Raw genomic sequence first — 17,794 nt, 5'->3', positions numbered from 1 at the left:
AATTGTTTTGGCCAGGCTGACTTTATTTCTCAAGGTCAATTGAGCCGAATAAAAGTTCTACAAAAACAATAAACATACTAAATTAGATATACCAAAAACTACACTGTGAAGATATACCAAAAACAATAATAAACATAAATAGTAGTAGTTTATTCTTCAAACTTAAATATGCAACACTGTGAATTTCGTATTTGTCTTTGTTTTTTTGGTTGAAGTAATGCAATTCATTCAAGTTTCAATTTGCAGAAGAAGAATAGTTTCTGAAAATGAAAATCGCAACACGAAAATGACTATCGCAACGAGAGAATCGCAACGCGAAACTAAAATCGCGTTGCGATTCTTGGTTGATTTAATAAGCAATCTAAGTGAAATGGTTAATCTATTATTGAAATTACCAGTAAACCTATCATCAATTTCAATATGAAAAACCTAATAATAATGCAAAAAAATTCAAAAAGAAAATAATTAAAAAAACTAACCCTCGTTGGTTGATTTGGTTGATTTTCCATTTCTGATTGTGAGGGTGGCTCTGAGAGATTTAGATAGACGGATTTCGCCGGAGATGGGGACGGATTTCGTCGGAGATGGGTGAGAGAGTGAGAGATGGAGATGGGACTGAGTTGTGATTTTAGGTTTTCGGTTATGAGTTGCGATTACGGGATATACTGTGGACAGTTCAGTGTTCCAATATATTTATATTCATGTTTGGAATTTAAAAATAAAATACTTGGCCAGGATACTAATGGCGCTTTGAAAATCGCATTGCGATTATGTATTATCGCGTTGCGAAAGTCAGTATCGCGTTGCGAAAGTAAGTATCTCGTTGCGATTTTTTATTATCGCATTGCGATAGTCAGTATTGCATTGCGATTTTCCCAATTCGCGTTGCGATTTACTTATTCGCATTGCGAATTTCCCAATTCGCGTTGCGATTTACTTATTCGCATTGCGAATTGGGAAAATCGCAACGATACTGTAGACCATCGCAACGCGATTTTCAACTATCGCATTGCGAAAATGCAACGCGAATTTGCGATAATGGAGATCGCGTTGCGAATTAGCGATCGCATTGCGATTTTGTTGGTCATTTTGGCAAATCCGGAAAAAGTTGGTTAAAATCGTATATTATATGGGATTTTTTGGTCACTGAGGTTATTTTCTCTTATATTAATAGTCGTTAGCTACACTTCATGATTTAACAATTTAGTGGTATAATTAAAATAAAAATAAAAATTTAGTGTTTTAATTGAAAAAATTAAAAATTATTAATATAAATAATATAATACCTAAAATTTGATGATATTTAATGTAGTCGTATAATTTTCTATATTTCAAAAGTTATAAACTTTTGCCTTATTAGTAGGAATAGCAACGGGGCGGGTTCGGGGCGGGTTTTGCTCTCCTGTCCACTTCCCTGAAATGAATTCACATCCTCGTCCCGTTCTCCGTCGGGTTTTTTATCGGGGCGTCCCGTCGGAGATTTTTTTGTCCCGTCCCCGAACCCAACCCGAAATATTATACCCGAACCCGATCCGATCACGAGAAAAACCTAACAGCCATAGTTTTCATAAAAAATAGAAAAAACGATCACAAAAAAATGAAAAATTAGTCTACATGATTTACAATTTAAACTACAGTCACAAATTCAAACTCAATTCTAAATAATTGTCTAAACTCCAAAATAAAACACATACATAATTAAATACAAACTTGTTCCGATATTCAAATTATACAATGAATATGCATATGTAATATTAAGTCAAATAAAGTCATCCAAAATCGTCGTGTCACTTTTGTCACTTTCTTTTGTAGCTCCTTACATTGAGAAATTCATCAATAAATCAATCAAATTTTATTTTAATAATTAATATAAAATATATAAAATATTATATATATATATATATATATAATAGGGACTGAACAAGATAGGATACCTTACCCCAAATACAAACTCAAAAAAATTTCTAAATTTTATCTCGATATTCGATCCGATATTATTCAAACTTGACCAGAATTTAACCAAATTTCGTATTTCTCAATCGGATTGAGATCATTCTGTCATTCTGTCTTTCCTACTTATTAGCATAGACAATACATCTTAAAAAAATAATCTTCAAAAGACGCGTCCTATAAACGAATGCTAATATGAGAAATAGTTTTTAAATGACGTCGGTGAAGACATAAAGCTTGGATCCACTTCCTCTTAAATTTAAAAAATTATGGAGCAAAACGTTCTCTGGATTTAGGTTTAAAGAAACTCCTAATCTCACCTGCGATTACCAATTTCCCAACAGTTGGCTGCGTTAGGTTCAGAGTTTCGCAGCTATGACTGAGGTAATCAAATCTCCCAATCCTATTTTCTTTTAATTTCTTCACTTACAATCGTTAAAGAAATCAAATCCCTCTAATTTATTATAGATGATTTCCCTTGACAGTAGGCTTTTTCAATGAATTACGTTCCTGTTTTACTCGTTTTCCCTGTTATTTGAAGTTATTGCTCAAGTTTAATCTCTCTCTTTTTTTCAGTATTGGGTGAGTCAGGGGAATAAATGGTGCGATGTCTGCAAAATTTTCATATCGAATAACCCGTCAAGTATTCGAAACCATGAGCTCGGTACACGGCACAAAGAAAATGTTGCTCAGAGGCTTACCACTATGCGAAAAGAGAGTGCAGCAAAAGAGAAGGAACAAAAGGATGCCGTTCGTGCTCTTGAACAGATTGAAGCTGTAAGTAAACCCTCGATTAGGTTTTTCCTTTTCATTCTTTATGCTTGTTTTTTAATTGCTATTAGTATTTCTTAACCATTTTTTGCTAGAAAGCTAAGCGGAGTTATCAGAAGGATGTTGCTGGTTTTGAGGCGAGGGACCCTAGCGCCCATTCATTAGATGGTCAAGAAGGTGAAGTACAAAAGTCATCTTCAACTTGAATTTTATTTAAATGGTAAAAGTAATGGTAGTGATACAAGTTTTGGGTTCTTGAAATTTTGAGTTGCTATCTTCACCTGCCTCGATGACTAATTGTATATGGTCTTAAAATTCGTTAGGCTATATACTTTGGCTTTCAACTGAGATTTACTACATTGCTTAAGTATTTACATAACAGATAATCTGGCTGTTAACCACCCTTCTTGCAATTGCTACCTTTCTTAACAGTGGATCTTTTGAGTTTGGATTATTGCAGAAAAAGGAATGTTTAATCTAGTTTGGTAGTGTACCAAATAATAGTCCATATATATGTATTAGAATCATGACTACGATACATGCTAAACTCATTTGATTGAAGATAAGCTGAACCTAATGGATCACCAACATCCATTGGTTGCGCTCTTGGTCAAAGTCTGTTTGCCTGTTCCTTTTTACTTGTTGGTTTGCCCTTATTTATTATCAAAACTAACTAAGTCAGTATAGGATTTTAGTTTTAATCTTCAGTAGCATACGATGTCATTTGATTTATTTTTCATTTACATAAGGGCTTCTTATTACTATTCTAACTGTTCCAGTTTGATGCAGACTGGGAGTATGACAATAGTTCGGGTTATTACTACAATAAAAACAACGGTTTGTGCTGTGATCCTAAGTCAGGATTTTACTATTCTGATGCTATAGGTAAGAATCTGCCATTGAACTTTTAACATCTTTCCCTTTCTTTCTTCTCTAAGATAAAATATTAGATTAAATGTTGTTTTTGGTATATTTACTTGGAGGGAATGCCACAGGCAGGTGGGTGACTCAGGAAGAGGCATATGCCAAGGTTCAAGCTTCATCAAATACTAAATCAGGCGGTCCTATTTTTAAAAAGCCATTTTCAACTTCAGGGGCAGGAGCAGCTGCAGATAGCAGAAGTGTTGCTAAAAGTCAAAATGATACTGCTCCCGGGCCTGTCCTTTCAGCTACTTTAAACCCCATGAGATCTGTCAAAGGTGCTCAATCCTCAGTTGCTGTTAAGAGAAAAAGACAAGATGAGAAGAAACTGAAGGCCGTATCTAAAGAAGAGGCAGCTGCACTTAAAGCAAGGGAAGCTGCGAAGAAGAGAGTTGAAGAGAGAGAGAAACCGTTGCTCGGCTTGTATAAAGGATCTCGTTGATACGGAATACCTCGAGCATGCACCCTGGCTGTTCTTTATTCAAGGGTGTATGCTTCAGCATGCTACTAAACTTCTTTTATCTTGGTTCAGGGAGCTGGGCAACTTTCCATATTTCATATACTGTATGACTATTAGCGACGTCATTACTCTAATCCCTTGTTTGTTTTTGCATTTATACTTATTTGCATCGACTGCAGAAGCAAAATGTATGTTCTGGCTGTATACTATATAGTCAAGTAACTGATTTGGTTGTCTAAGCTGTTTGTTTTATTGATTTATGATATTTTAAGCTGGGAATCTAGAGTCGATACCAAGTGTGTGTTCTGGTTATAATCTCTCTGTTACAATTAGAAATTCGAAACCTTTTATGTCATCAGACTGATTTACTTGAATTGCATTTTATTGCAGATACCGAGAACATGTCAAAACAGGTTACGATATTTTACATAACGTGAATGTTGCAATGCCTTAGAGAATGAACCAAAATGGTAGTCCTGAGCACATTCCTCTTTTAAAATATTGAGCTTATGTTGTATGCTAACCAAAAGTCTCAAATGTCTGGGATCCATTGTGTTGGGAGTTTTATCTAATTTTCTTTTGATTGATATAAAGTCCAGCGATTTGAAATTTGCAACTTCAGTACTCTTTGAATTCATCACTTGGTAGCCCAACTAGTGATGATGCAGTCGTAAAACAAAAAGCACTCTTAAGGAGAGAATTTAAGTTCGAACCCTGGAGACGATATTACTGGGAAGTATGATCATGAACTTTGAACATGAATTCCTAAAATGGACATGGAAGTTAAAGAAAATCTTTACTTGATCTGTATTTGTTCTTTGCATCATATATGATATGAATATTATACATGCCATGCAATATGAAATCCGACACGAACATGATATGAATATTGGAAATGTGATTATTTGATATTATTGGATATGATCAGATAATGTTAATTAAAAAATGTAAAGTGTTCTGAACATTTTGTGATATATGAAAAAGAAACATATTTTCGTTATGTTGGTTACTTGTAACATGACAGTATACTGTTTATACAATGTTTAACTATGAAATCGCGATCAATCATGTTAAAGACCCGACCACCCTAGAGATCCATGCATTCGAGCAGCGGCATTGAACCCCAGGCATTCTTCGAGTCTCTACTTGTGAGGTAAATAAGTCTTCCTTTCCTCCGAGACAGCCCGGTTCGATTTACGACTCGTGAGACAAAACCACCTCAAAAAACAGAGTCGGTACTCTCAGTGGAACAGAAGCCATCATCCACCTCTTTCATCGATAAAATACCATAATTACTTCTAATGGAATCTTCACTCATTGTTTCTCTGCTTTCTGATGCACAATAATTTTGGTCTTTCTCAACAAGGATATAGAGAGATTAAATTTCGAACATGTGAAGCAAGTCGGGATTAAAATTAGCATTAAACTTAAAACTTTATTCATAAATGTTATAAAATCCGACCTTAGCTCAGTTGGTAGAGCGGAGGACTGTAGTAGTAAGTTACTGATATCCTTAGGTCGCTGGTTCGATTCCGGCAGGTCGGACATCAGAGATATCTGAATTTTTATGACATTATTTTTTGAGTGGGTTTAATCATGATCTTAGTCCCTGTACATCTGACACATATCAACTTTTTTTAAATTGAATCATGTGTGTTCCCCCTCTTAAAATCTTTTATAATCATCCAAACTAGTAAGAAAAAGCTAGTTGTTTATTCTTCACGTGTGAAATAATTATTGGACGATAAATTATTGGGATTAAAAGTAGAGAATTTCTCTTTTCATCTTTTTTTCTTTTGGTTGCTGTTGTTTAATCCTCATGAGCTTGACAAGTGACCTTGCTTCATCAGAGCTGGGTACTAAGAAAGCTTTGAAATTTCATACTCCATTGGTTCTTTAATCCCTCTTAACTTACTAAACCTTTATATTAAAAAAATAAAAACAAGAAAAACTTACTCATATTTTGTTTAGGTAATGAAAAAATGTCTCGAAACATAAGTATAATCTAACCTTAGCTCAGTTGGTAGAGCGGAGGTCTATAGTGGAGTATTGCTGATATCCTTAGGTCGTTGGTTCGAGTCTGGATCATGCCAGATTCGATAAAATCGGATACAAATCAAATCAAATCAAATAAATTTGATGCTTCAACTCGGATTAAGTCTGGTCATTTTCAGGTTGATTTGACACCAAGTACAATTCAGGTTCAAGTCGGATTACTTTCAGTTCGGATAGATGTTAGTTCAGGTCAAAACAGTTCAAGTCTGGAGCAGATAAAGACCAGATTAATTCAGGTTCGGATGGACTTTAGGAGGATTTCATTTAGATTGGGTGACATCATTGACAGATAAAATTCAGGTCGGATCTTTATCAGATATGAATTGAGTTCAAATTAGGTCAATTTTTATTTTTGGATTAATTATTTTCTTCTTTCGCGAACGTTGAATTGCAATTTTTAATTATATATAATTTAGAGTAAATTACTAAGAATATTAATAATCATGGATCAATTTTATGAAAAATATAAAATTAAGGACTAAATTGAACAAATATGAAATTACAAGTAAAAATTTAAATAAATTAAACAACACGCATTGATGAGGGACCAAATCGAAATAATTTTAACATGTGATGTTGAAATTAATATAAAAAAGTATTAAATTATACCCATTAAAAAAACTATGGGTCAATTAAAAAATATAAATAAGTAATAAGTATGGGGTCAATTTCAGATGAAAATATAATTTTAAAGACTAAATTGAACAAATATAAAATTATAAATAAAAAATTAAATAAATTAAACAACACAAAGGGATCAAATCAAAATAATTGTAAAATGTGAAGAAAATATGTAAAATGAACTAAATTGCATTCATTTCAAAAGTTGAGAAAAAATTGAAACAAATATAATATATAGAGAGAGAGATTTATATATGAAGTATATATATTATATATAAAAAACTATATAATTTATATTTATATTATTATATACTATATAGTTTATTAATATAAACTATATAGTGTATATATAAAGTATATATATTATATGTATATAAACTATATAGTTTATATTTATATTATTATATACTATATATAAACTATATATATTATGTATATACTATATAGTTTATTAATATAAACTATATAGTTTATTTATATAAATTATATATGAATTATATTTAAATATATACATCTTATATTTATATATTATGTATAATTATAAATTATATATTATGTATAAATTATATAGTTTATATAGTTTAAATATAAAGTGTGTGTATATATATATACTTATATATATTAGTCTTTATAATTATACTTTATATACTTTATATTATTATATACATATATATATATATTTTATATTATATACGTATATATTTTATATTATATACTTATATACTTTATATTATATGCTTTTATACTTTAGTCTTTATAATAATACTTTATATATATATATATATATATATATATATATATAAAGTTTTAATATAAAGTATATATACTTTATAGTATATATATATGTGTGTACTTTATACTTTAAAGTATATACCTAATAGTTATATATGTATATATATATATATACTTTATAGTTTACACTTTATATATATACTTACATTTATACTTTTTTATATATGTATATTTAAATAAGTGTATATATATATATACATACTTATAATGTATTAATGTATTAATCTATGCATAAGTATAATGTACATTATATATACATGCATCATATTATCATATCATTCAATATATATATATATATATATATATATATATATATATATATATATATATATATATATATATATATATAATTGTTCTAATTTTTCCCCAAATTTTGAAATTAATGCAATTCAGTTCATTTTACAATTTTTTTGATTTGATCCTTTTATGTTGTTTATTGTATTTTAATTTTAATTTTATATTTGTTCAATTTAGTCCTTCAAATTATATTAGTATATGAAATTGACCCATAGTTATTTATATTTTTTTAATTTACTTAAAACCCTATAAAATGTAAATCACATAATTAATTTCTTTTCAAATTATGTTTACCAACTTTTTAAGTTTTTGCAATTTAGTCCATTTTTTATATTAATATCATCTTGGAGTATCGATATTGCACTAACAAAAACTAGTTGTTTTTCAACCGTTGAGTTGGGAGTATCGGTACTGAGGTCATGGTATCGATACTACTATACAAAGTAGTATCAATACCAAATTTACCTATTGGGAATCTGAAAACATTCAAAACAAGTAGTTAATATATATATTGTCGTGAGAGTATCCATATTTCCCTTACCTTAAGTATCGATACTACAAGAACAATATCGATATTGTTCATGTGGTATCAATACCGTAAGAACAATATCGTTACTTTTTTTCTAGAAAATCATTTTTGCTTTCAAATTCAACTTTTATAGAATTTGAATTATTTTTGAAAACTTTGAATAAATTCAATTTAGTCCAAAAATATTTTTCTCTTAAAATTGTTATATCAAAATATGTTCAACAATCTCCTTTTTGATATAACAAAACTTTTGAAAAATGGTTTTGGCAAAACTCCCCCTTAATAGAACAATTAATGAAAGAGAGTAGAGTTCCCCCTTTCCATTCTTGAAATTGATTTTTTCAAACTTATACTTCTCCCCCTTTTGGTTCAAAAACAATAATGGAGAGTAAGTAAAATTTTTAACATAAAGACCATTTGAAAAATCAAAAGCTCCCCCTCAACAAATGCATTCAAAAAAAAATTGACTTTGACATCTTGACGCTTAAAAACTATTGAATTTCAAAAAAGATGAGCAAACATGTTAGTAACACATGAAATTCAATAAATTCATCTCTATACTACTTTATGCAATATTAACATTAGACATTAAAGTTCATATGCAATTTAAGGTCAAAAGTAATATTTTGTAAAAAAAATAATTAAAAGCAAATTTGACCAAAAAATATATTATGATGAGCTAAAATAAAAAAATATCATTAAAACTTTAAAATATTCACCATAACACATTTTAACATACATGAGATAAAAAAACAACATATAATCATTTATGTTCAAAACTCATGCATGCATAAAACAAAATAGGCAACCAATATAAAAAACATTAAGCTTAGAGGTTACTCATTCCTTATTTTATGTGGCTAGAGCATTTGAATTTCTTCACTTGTGACATCATTGTTCTCACACACCTACAAGAGACATTTATATAGCTTTGGGTATCTAAATTGTTTAGGATCCTTAAATATTAGTGCAAAAGTCTCATGTTCCCTTAGGAATCCATATTTGTCTAATTTTAAAATGTTTTCTAAGTTTTAAAGGACAAGTATGTTCCTAGTGACCATAAAGATGACAATGTGAGCATTTTGCCATTTTTAAACATGATGAATTGTTTTGAGAAATTATTTCTTTTTTCTTTTGTTAAGCATTCAAGCTTAACTTTTAAATCAAGATTTTCTTTTCCTAAATCATTGATTTTGAATTTTGAAATCACAAAATCATTTTTCAAAATTTTATTTTATTTTTCAAAATCTATTTTTGCTTTCAAAAGAAAATCATTTTTCAGCTTTAAATTTTGAAATTAATTTTTTATATTTGAAATTTATGGTCTCAGATTCCAAATACAATTCATCATAGGCATCTTGCAACTCTTTAAATGCATAAGAATTTAAATCACAAGAGTTAAAAGTTACCTTTGAATCTTCTTTGATGGCCATGAGACATAAGTTGGCTACTTCATCATCGGAGTTGTCATTATCACTCTAAGTCATCACAAATGCCTTCTTTTTTCTTGATCCCTTCTTCTTTAGAATAGGACATTCATATTTGACATGTCTCATTCTTTGGCACTCAAAGCACACCAGGGGACCCTTCTTCTTGATCGATTAATGCTTTACTTCTTTTCCTTTGGAAGACATAAATTTTGTGAATCTTTTGAAGAGCTTGGATCTTTACATCTTCTTCCACCTCTTCACTTGAGTCTTGATTACTCTTATTGGTGGATTTGAAGGCGATTCTCACCTCATTCTTTTTGTTCTTCTTCTTCGTCTTCCTTCTTCTTTTGGAGTTTCACCTCATGAATGAGTAAAGAACCGATTAGTTCATCAAGAGTGTACAACTCCAAGTCCTTGGCTTCTTCAATGGCGGTTGCTTTGTCTTCTCATGATTTAGGCAATGAGGCAAGCATCTTTCTCAGTACTTATTCATTGGGAAAAACCTTCCTAAAGTTCTTCAACTTGTATATAATTGAAGTGAACCGAACTGACATCATCTTAATGTCTTCATCGAGCTTCATCTTGAAGTTCTCATAGTTGAGAGTGATAATGCCAATCTTGGACTTTTTTACTTGGCTTGTGCCTTCATGAGTCACCTCCAACTTGTCCCAAATCTCCTTAGCATTAGAGCATAAAGATACTCTACTATATTCATCCAGACCAATAGCACAAAAGAGGATGTGCATGGCTTTGGCAATTAGTTGGGCAAGATTCGTATCTTCATTAGTCCAATCCTTTCAATCTTTTGAAGGAATAGGAGAATCTTCAACGATGGCATCCAAACTGTAAAGTCGGTGGCTTGGATGAAGAACACCATCCTATTCTTCCAATAGGAGTAGTTGTCACCATTGAAGTAAAGAGGCGTATGAATGGAGTGTGAGTCTTCAAGGTAGTATGCGTCGGATGTTGAAGTCATCTTCTCGGTTGCATTGGGAATTGATAGAGAGCTTCAATGATCTTCACAAGGTTGTTAAACTATCGATTTATGACACGAACTGATACCAATTTTTCAAATTTATGATGCTCTATCAATCAACCGAAAAAAATGCCAATAGGGGGTGAATTGGCTAAATAAAAATTTTGGGAGTATGGAGAGAAATGATAGAAAAATTGAACAAGTATTAAGAGTGGTTCAACTTCCTCAATGAAGTTTACATCCACTACCTTAGCTCCACACTAAGGATTTCTAACAAATTCACTAATTTGTTCTTTCTTTTTCTAGGCTCAAGAGTAACATTTTACAACTTCCTAGTTTTCAAAGGCTAAACTAGAAACCAATCCCTTTTTCAAAAGGATAAAAAGAATGTAAACAAGAAACCTCTCAAAGGAAAGTGTTTACAAATTAATCTCACTAAAAACACAATATTTATAAGAGAAAATGAAAAATAAAGAATGAAAGCTTTTCTCTTGATGATCAATGCTTGGATAGGTGTTTTGTAACCTTCTTCAAGTGTCTTGAACTTCATTTTATATCTTGGAATGTGTTTGTGATCGTTTCTATCCGTTGAAGATGTTTTGGAGCTATTAGAGACTTGATTGCTGCAAAATAAAACTACCCAGACCAGGAAGTGTCGATACTCGAGCTTGGAGTATTGATATTACACTAATAAAAACTAGTTGTTTTTCAACCATTGGGCTAGGAGTATCGGTGCTGAGGTCATGGTATTGATACTACTATACAAAGTATCGATACTCCTTTAAGTATCAATACCAAATATGCCTATTGGAATATGAACACATCCAAAACAAATAGGCAATAACGATACTGTCATGAGAGTATCGATATTATAAGAACAATATCGATACTATTCATATGGTATCGATACTATAAGAACATTATCGTTACTTCTTTTCTAGAAAATCATTTTTGTGTTCAAATTCAAGTTTTATAGACTTTGAATTATTTTTAAAAACTTAGAATAAATTCAATTTAGTCCAAAAATATGTTCGCCCATAAAATTGTTATATCAAAATACGTTGAACACATCTAGCTCTTGAGATTGGGATAGCTTATTGACAGTGTTGCTTGAGCATATTGTACAGCTTATTGCGGCTGTTAAGCCCCCTCAAGCTCACTCGATAAACGATGTCCTTGTTACCATTGGGAAGCTAATAGGTCATTTACAACCAAATCAGCTTATAGCTCCTTTACGCAACTTGATGATTCAAGGATGATTGGAAGATGGTCTGGAAAGTTGAAGCTCCGCAAAGAATAAAGACCTTTTTATGGCTAGTTGGCCATGAAAGGTCAAGGTGTCATATCTCGAATATGACTGTTTGTCAAATCTGTGGTAAGAAGTAGAAGATATCGACCATGTACTACGTCGATGGCAAATGGCTAAATATGTTTAGATGAGGATAATTCGAACGAAGATGTTGGGGGAGTTCCTTGCATTACCATATCAGATATGATTGGTTAAGAACCTTACTTTCAAATGGCAGGATTTAATGTATCATTTTAGTGGTGACCAAGCAACATTTTACACGGTAATTTGTTGGTAATTGTGGATGCACAGGTGTAGTTTGTCGTTTTACTCAAATTATGTGCAAAGGGAGGAGTTTGTTTTGATATACAGGAGATTGACTGATGAGTTTACCATTACGAGGCCTCTACAACAGGTAGTAATCTTGAGTTAAGGGTTGATTCTGTGATGTGGTTGCGCCCCCTATTGGGTGGGTCAAGGCTAATTCTGATGGAGTTGTGCGATCAAACGATAGAATGACTGTTGTCGGTGGATACGTAATGACGAGGGTGATTGGATCTTCGGATTTACTGGGAGCTTGGGACGATGCTTGGTTCTCGTGGGCGAGTTTTGGGTGATTCATGACATCTTAAGCCACGTTTGAAGGTTAGGCTTTCAATACATAGAGGTAGAAACAGATGATACTTCAAGAATTTGTACAAGCGATTCGGAGGTGCTAGCAAGGAGTGCCTTGGTAGAGACTATTTTGGAGCTTCGAGATCGTGCTTGGAGGATAAAGTTCTGACATTTCATAGAGATCAAAACATTGCAGCTGATCGCTTGGCTGGTTTGAGTCGTGGAGCTTCCATCTATGAATTTGAATTCACGGATCCTCCACTGGAAATTATGGCCATACTGCAAAACGATATTCTTGGTTCTAGTTAATCTCTATTTGTTTATGTATTATCAAAATAAAATATATGTACATTACATCATATAACGCAATTATTCAAACTTAAATCCTTTAATAAAAATAATATTTTAACAAAATATATACATTATAATAAATATTTTAAATTTATCAATACTACAATGAATATTCCTCAAGATATGAATATTATATTAAATACAATATCACTCCAATTCTAAAATTAGCAAGTGCCTATAAGAAAAAGAGAAAATAATATCAGTAACCAAAAATGCCTTATAATATACGATTTTAACTAATTTTTTTTGTATTTGCCAAAATGACCAACTAAATCGCAATGCGATCGATAATTTGCAACGCGGTCTCCGGTATCGCAAATCAGTTTTCAGATTCGCAACGCGAACTTCGACTATCGCAATGCGAACTTGGACTATCGCAACGCGAACTTCGACTATCGCATTGCGATTTACATATTCGCATTGCGATAGTCCAAGTTCGCGTTGCGATAGTCGAAGTTCGCGTTGCGATAGTCGAAGTTCGCGTTGCGATTTTCTAAATTCGTTACGATAGTCCAAGTTCGTTGCGATTTATTCCAAATTTGTTGCGATAGTCCAAGTTCGTTGCGATAGTCGAAGTTCGCGTTGCGATTTATTCCAAATTCGTTGCGATAGTCCAAGTTCGCGTTGCAATTTATTCCAAATTCGCAACGACTGGTGGTATTGCATTTGTTTCTTAAGAATTTTCTCTAAAAAGATAGTATTCGCGCGGACGTGTCGAAGACACGTATTACCACGACCACGACCACGACCAGACTATCGCAACGAATTTGGAAAATCGCAACGCAAACTTCGACTATCGCAACGAATTTGGAAAATCGCAACGCGAACTTCGACTATCGCAACGCGATCTTGGACTATCGCAATGCGAATATGTAAATCGCAATGCGATAGTCGAAGTTCGCGTTGCGAATATGGAAACTGAATTGCGATACCGGAGATCGCGTTGCGAATTATCGATCGTATTGCGATTTAGTTGATCATTTTGACAAATGCAAAAAAAAATTAATTAAAATCGTATATTATAAGATATTTTTGGCCACATATGATATTTTCTCAAAGAAAAAACTATTATTGAAATTAAAAAGGGATGCTGGTGGGGTCATACGAAGAGTGCGAGTTTAAGAATCCGAGATATGAACTCAGTGAGTAACTGAGTTAACAAACGCTGAAAAAAAACAGACAGTGGGAAAGAAGAAGAGAAAGGGGAGACTCAGATCCGAAAACTCTTTTCTTTCTCTTTCTGTCTGTTGAGATTTTTTCCTTTTTAATTTTTCAGTTCCTTTAATATATAAATTCAAGTACTCAGCATAGTATTATGATTTCATTCAGTGGGAGTACAATTAGATAGATATATACATACATACATATGCATAAGCTTATTCTCTCCGTTCGAACTCAAAATCATTATATGATCTGACAATTTTCTACCAAATGCCACGCCATTCTTTCCATAAGCTTATTCTCTCCGCTACTCTCCTGGACAAGAAACTGGTAAAAATGCTCAAAACCCAAATTTTCCCTTTTATATTTCGTTTAATTCAATATTTAAGGATTGAGAAACTAGAGATCGATGGGAGTAGATCATGGGTTTTGTTTGTTACGTAATATTCAATTCTGGGTTTCTGTTGATTTTTCTTCTTCTTCTGGGTTTTGAATTGTGTTTTTGAGACCTGAAGATTAATTTTGAATGTTAAGACCTGCTAAGAGTATGTTTGGTTGATGGGAATTAGGGTAAAACTAGGGAGAAATTGAAAAACTAAATTAATGTTTTGGTAGCTGGTGTGATATGATTTTGTTTGAATAAAATACTAGGAGTTTGTTTGGCTACTGGATGAACTGGGTAAAGTATAAAAAAATGGAAGAAATAAATTATCTAAATTCTTCTTAAAGAGTCTTTTTAGATTGAAGCTGTGAGGATACTTTTAGAATCAATTAAATATTCATGATTTTATTTACATAACTTTAGATAATAAAATGTTATCTTTATTAATTAAGAAAATTGCAAGTTATTACTAGTTGTGTTCTGCATTTCATTCTTCATTCTTGTCGTATGCTACATTGGTTTCGGAATCTGTCAAGTATCATCCATAGTTTGCCATCTGTTTGTTTGACATTTCTTTCTGGATTATGCTGCTACTGAATTTTATCAAATATGCACCAAATATGTGGCGATTCCGTAATGGTTATGAACAAGTCAGGAAAGTTCATCTACATATATAGGGAGTTTAATTTTAATCTGTTGCCTTTTTTCTCTGTTTGTTCATGGATATATTGATTTGGTTATTGCGTTCTACTTACCATGTGTATGTATGTGTGAGAATGTATATTATTATATCCTTTTGTTTGAAATGATTCAATCTTCTCATCTCGATGCTAGTATTAGGTAAAAGGATCGAAAAGTAATTTTCCTTGTATGGCATGAGGTTTAATGCCACATTGTTATGGATGTTAATCTGCTAAATACCGTTCCTTGGATGAATTGGTCTAACTTGGTTTTGGGTGTTTGCAGAGGATACCTGATAACTTTGTTAAGAGATTCAGGGATGAACTTTCTGTTGCTGCTGCACTCACTGTTCCTGATGGCCATGTTTGGCGTGTAGGAATAAAGAAAACTGACAACAAGGTTTGGTTTAAGGAGGGTTGGCAGGAATTCGTTGAACGTTACTATATTCGTGTTGGATACTTTTTGATTTTCAGATACGAAGAAAATTCCGTTTTCAGGGTTAGTATATTTAACTTGTACAACTCAGAAATTAACTATCAGACTAATGCTCGTTGGTAATCAATACAATCTCGGAAGACGATATCCATTTGAAGAACTTGAAGACGATGAATGCCTCTCTCTGGAACTGCCTAATTTGTTTGGTGGGTCTAAACTTAACAGCTGCATAAACTGGACTGGTGAAGTCAACCCTCACGCAGGTATGGCCTTTCATTTACTGCATTTGAACTTAAAGAGATTCTGATAATGAAGTAAAATTGCATTCTTCAGGTGCAGAGCTACCAAAACCGGAAAAACCCGGTGAGGAAAAATATGAAGCTTGAGCCTGGTGAGTCCTCCTTTGTTTTGCAGTGTGAAAGTATTTTGGAATTTCTCATCAGTTTTTCGATGACATGTAGATGAAGAGACTCCATCTCTCGTACATGAGGATGACATGGAAATGTGCAATAGATTTTATGAAAGTGTTTCAACCTGAAAGAGAATTGTGACTGCTGAAGAAAGAGAGAGGGCAATTAATGCAGCCAAAACATTCGAGCTGACAAACCCTTTCTGCAGGGTCGTCTTGCGACCGTCATATCTATACAGGGGATGTATTATGGTAAGCATTGAATACAATGTACATGCTCTTTTGGTTTCGGTATATATAGCCTTGTCTAATTGTACATTCTGATTTTCTCTATTTCAGTATTTATCGTCATGCTTTGCCGAGCAACACTTAAGTGGGATTTTTGGATTCATTAAACTCCAGCTTCCAGATGGGAGACAGTGGCCTGGTCGATGTCTTGATAAAGGTCGCAGGGCTAAGTTCAGTCAAGGATGTTATGAATTTAAATTGGAGAATAATTTGGGAGAAGGAGATGTCTGTGTCTTTGAACTTCTCAGATCGAGGGAATTTGTGCTCAAAGTTACTGTATTTCGTGTAATGGAATGTGCTGGACTAACATACCGGTCTCAATAAAAAGCCAACCGTGTTAAACCAGTTCAGTATAGTGGCTGCCCTGCCTGGCTGGTAATTTAAGGAATATCAAACTCTTCTTTTCAGGTGACTTCTAACTTTCCCAAGTTTTTCATAGAAAATTTAGCTTCTGTGCCATTTTGATGTTCATAAGGTTTTTACAATAGGACTTTTTCGCTGCTTACGAGAGTGGATACGGAATTTTTGTCTTGACTGGTTCTGTAAATAGATTGTCCAATGCGCTTGCTCGTTAAAAGAGGCTTTCCATTTATCGATCGGCCAAATTAGTCGACGGGAGCAAATACTCGTTATGTTTCTTGTTCAACTGCCCATGTCTGAGTACAGGCTTATGCAAGAGGGTACGTAGTTGGTGTCTGAGTTGAATTGGAAGGATAAATGGTCATTTTGTTGCCATATACTCAATTGACTGCCAACTTCCATGGTACGTGTTAGCCTGGTAGTTAAGCTAGGTAGTCAAACAAGTACTATGAATCTCATGGTAATTATACTTAAACTATATGCATGTATTGTATACATTTATAGTTATCGGCTTCATTTGATTGATTACTCACTAATTCATCAAGGTTCGAGTTCCACCAGCCTCTCTCTGAATTCGGTGGCATGCCCAACCCTAGACTTTCTATAACCAATGTGCGTAAGAATGAGCGTTCAATCGAGTTAAAATATTTTGAGTTAGGAGCTGTTTAAGAATGTTTATGAAAGTGTTTTTGGCCTAAAATTATGTCCAACACGTAAAAGCGTTCCAACTTGCTAAAAAATTTACATTTCAAATGTGATTATTGACTCAAATCAAGTTGGGAAAACGATATTTTTTCATTGTAAATGCTCGTTTGGAGAAGTATTCCCAAACGAACAAGTTTATTTTATAACTCAAATTTTCTTTGATTTTTTTTCGAGTTAAGTTGAGTTTATGAAATTCGAGTCGAGCCAAGTTGTTTGAGTTTATGTTTAAATTTAATTGTAAATATTTATAGTGTTACAATATTTATTTCGATTTAAACGACTTTCTATGATCATATATATATATATATATATATATA

The 17,794-nt window shown here is 32.6% G+C and overlaps 1 protein-coding gene, 1 non-coding gene and 1 pseudogene across 2 annotated transcripts; all 3 read left to right on the top strand.

Annotated features, from left to right (window-relative positions):
• The first annotated feature begins 2,167 nt into the window (after positions 1–2,167).
• On the top strand, positions 2,168–4,381 carry LOC120158163 (zinc finger protein ZOP1-like). Its single transcript, XM_039169094.1, has 5 exons — positions 2,168–2,334; positions 2,527–2,727; positions 2,817–2,898; positions 3,511–3,606; positions 3,717–4,381. Exons 1-5 carry the CDS (start codon positions 2,326–2,328, stop codon positions 4,082–4,084), a joined length of 756 nt encoding a protein of 251 aa, XP_039025025.1. The 5' UTR covers positions 2,168–2,325; the 3' UTR covers positions 4,085–4,381.
• Positions 4,382–5,559: 1,178 nt separating this feature from the next.
• On the top strand, positions 5,560–5,647 carry TRNAY-GUA. Its single transcript is given in 2 exon segments — positions 5,560–5,596; positions 5,612–5,647. It is a non-coding gene; the product is annotated as a tRNA-Tyr (tRNA).
• Positions 5,648–14,278: 8,631 nt separating this feature from the next.
• LOC120158729 lies at positions 14,279–16,101 on the top strand (annotated as a pseudogene).
• Positions 16,102–17,794: the final 1,693 nt, after the last annotated feature.

The sequence above is a fragment of the Hibiscus syriacus genome, unplaced genomic scaffold, assembly GCF_006381635.1.
Source record: "Hibiscus syriacus cultivar Baekdansim isolate YM2019G1 unplaced genomic scaffold, ASM638163v2 tig00000287_pilon, whole genome shotgun sequence".
Classification (NCBI taxonomy): Eukaryota; Viridiplantae; Streptophyta; class Magnoliopsida; order Malvales; family Malvaceae; genus Hibiscus; species Hibiscus syriacus.
The sequence above is the reverse complement of the archived record's forward strand: the minus strand, read 5'-3'. Positions and strand labels throughout refer to the sequence as shown.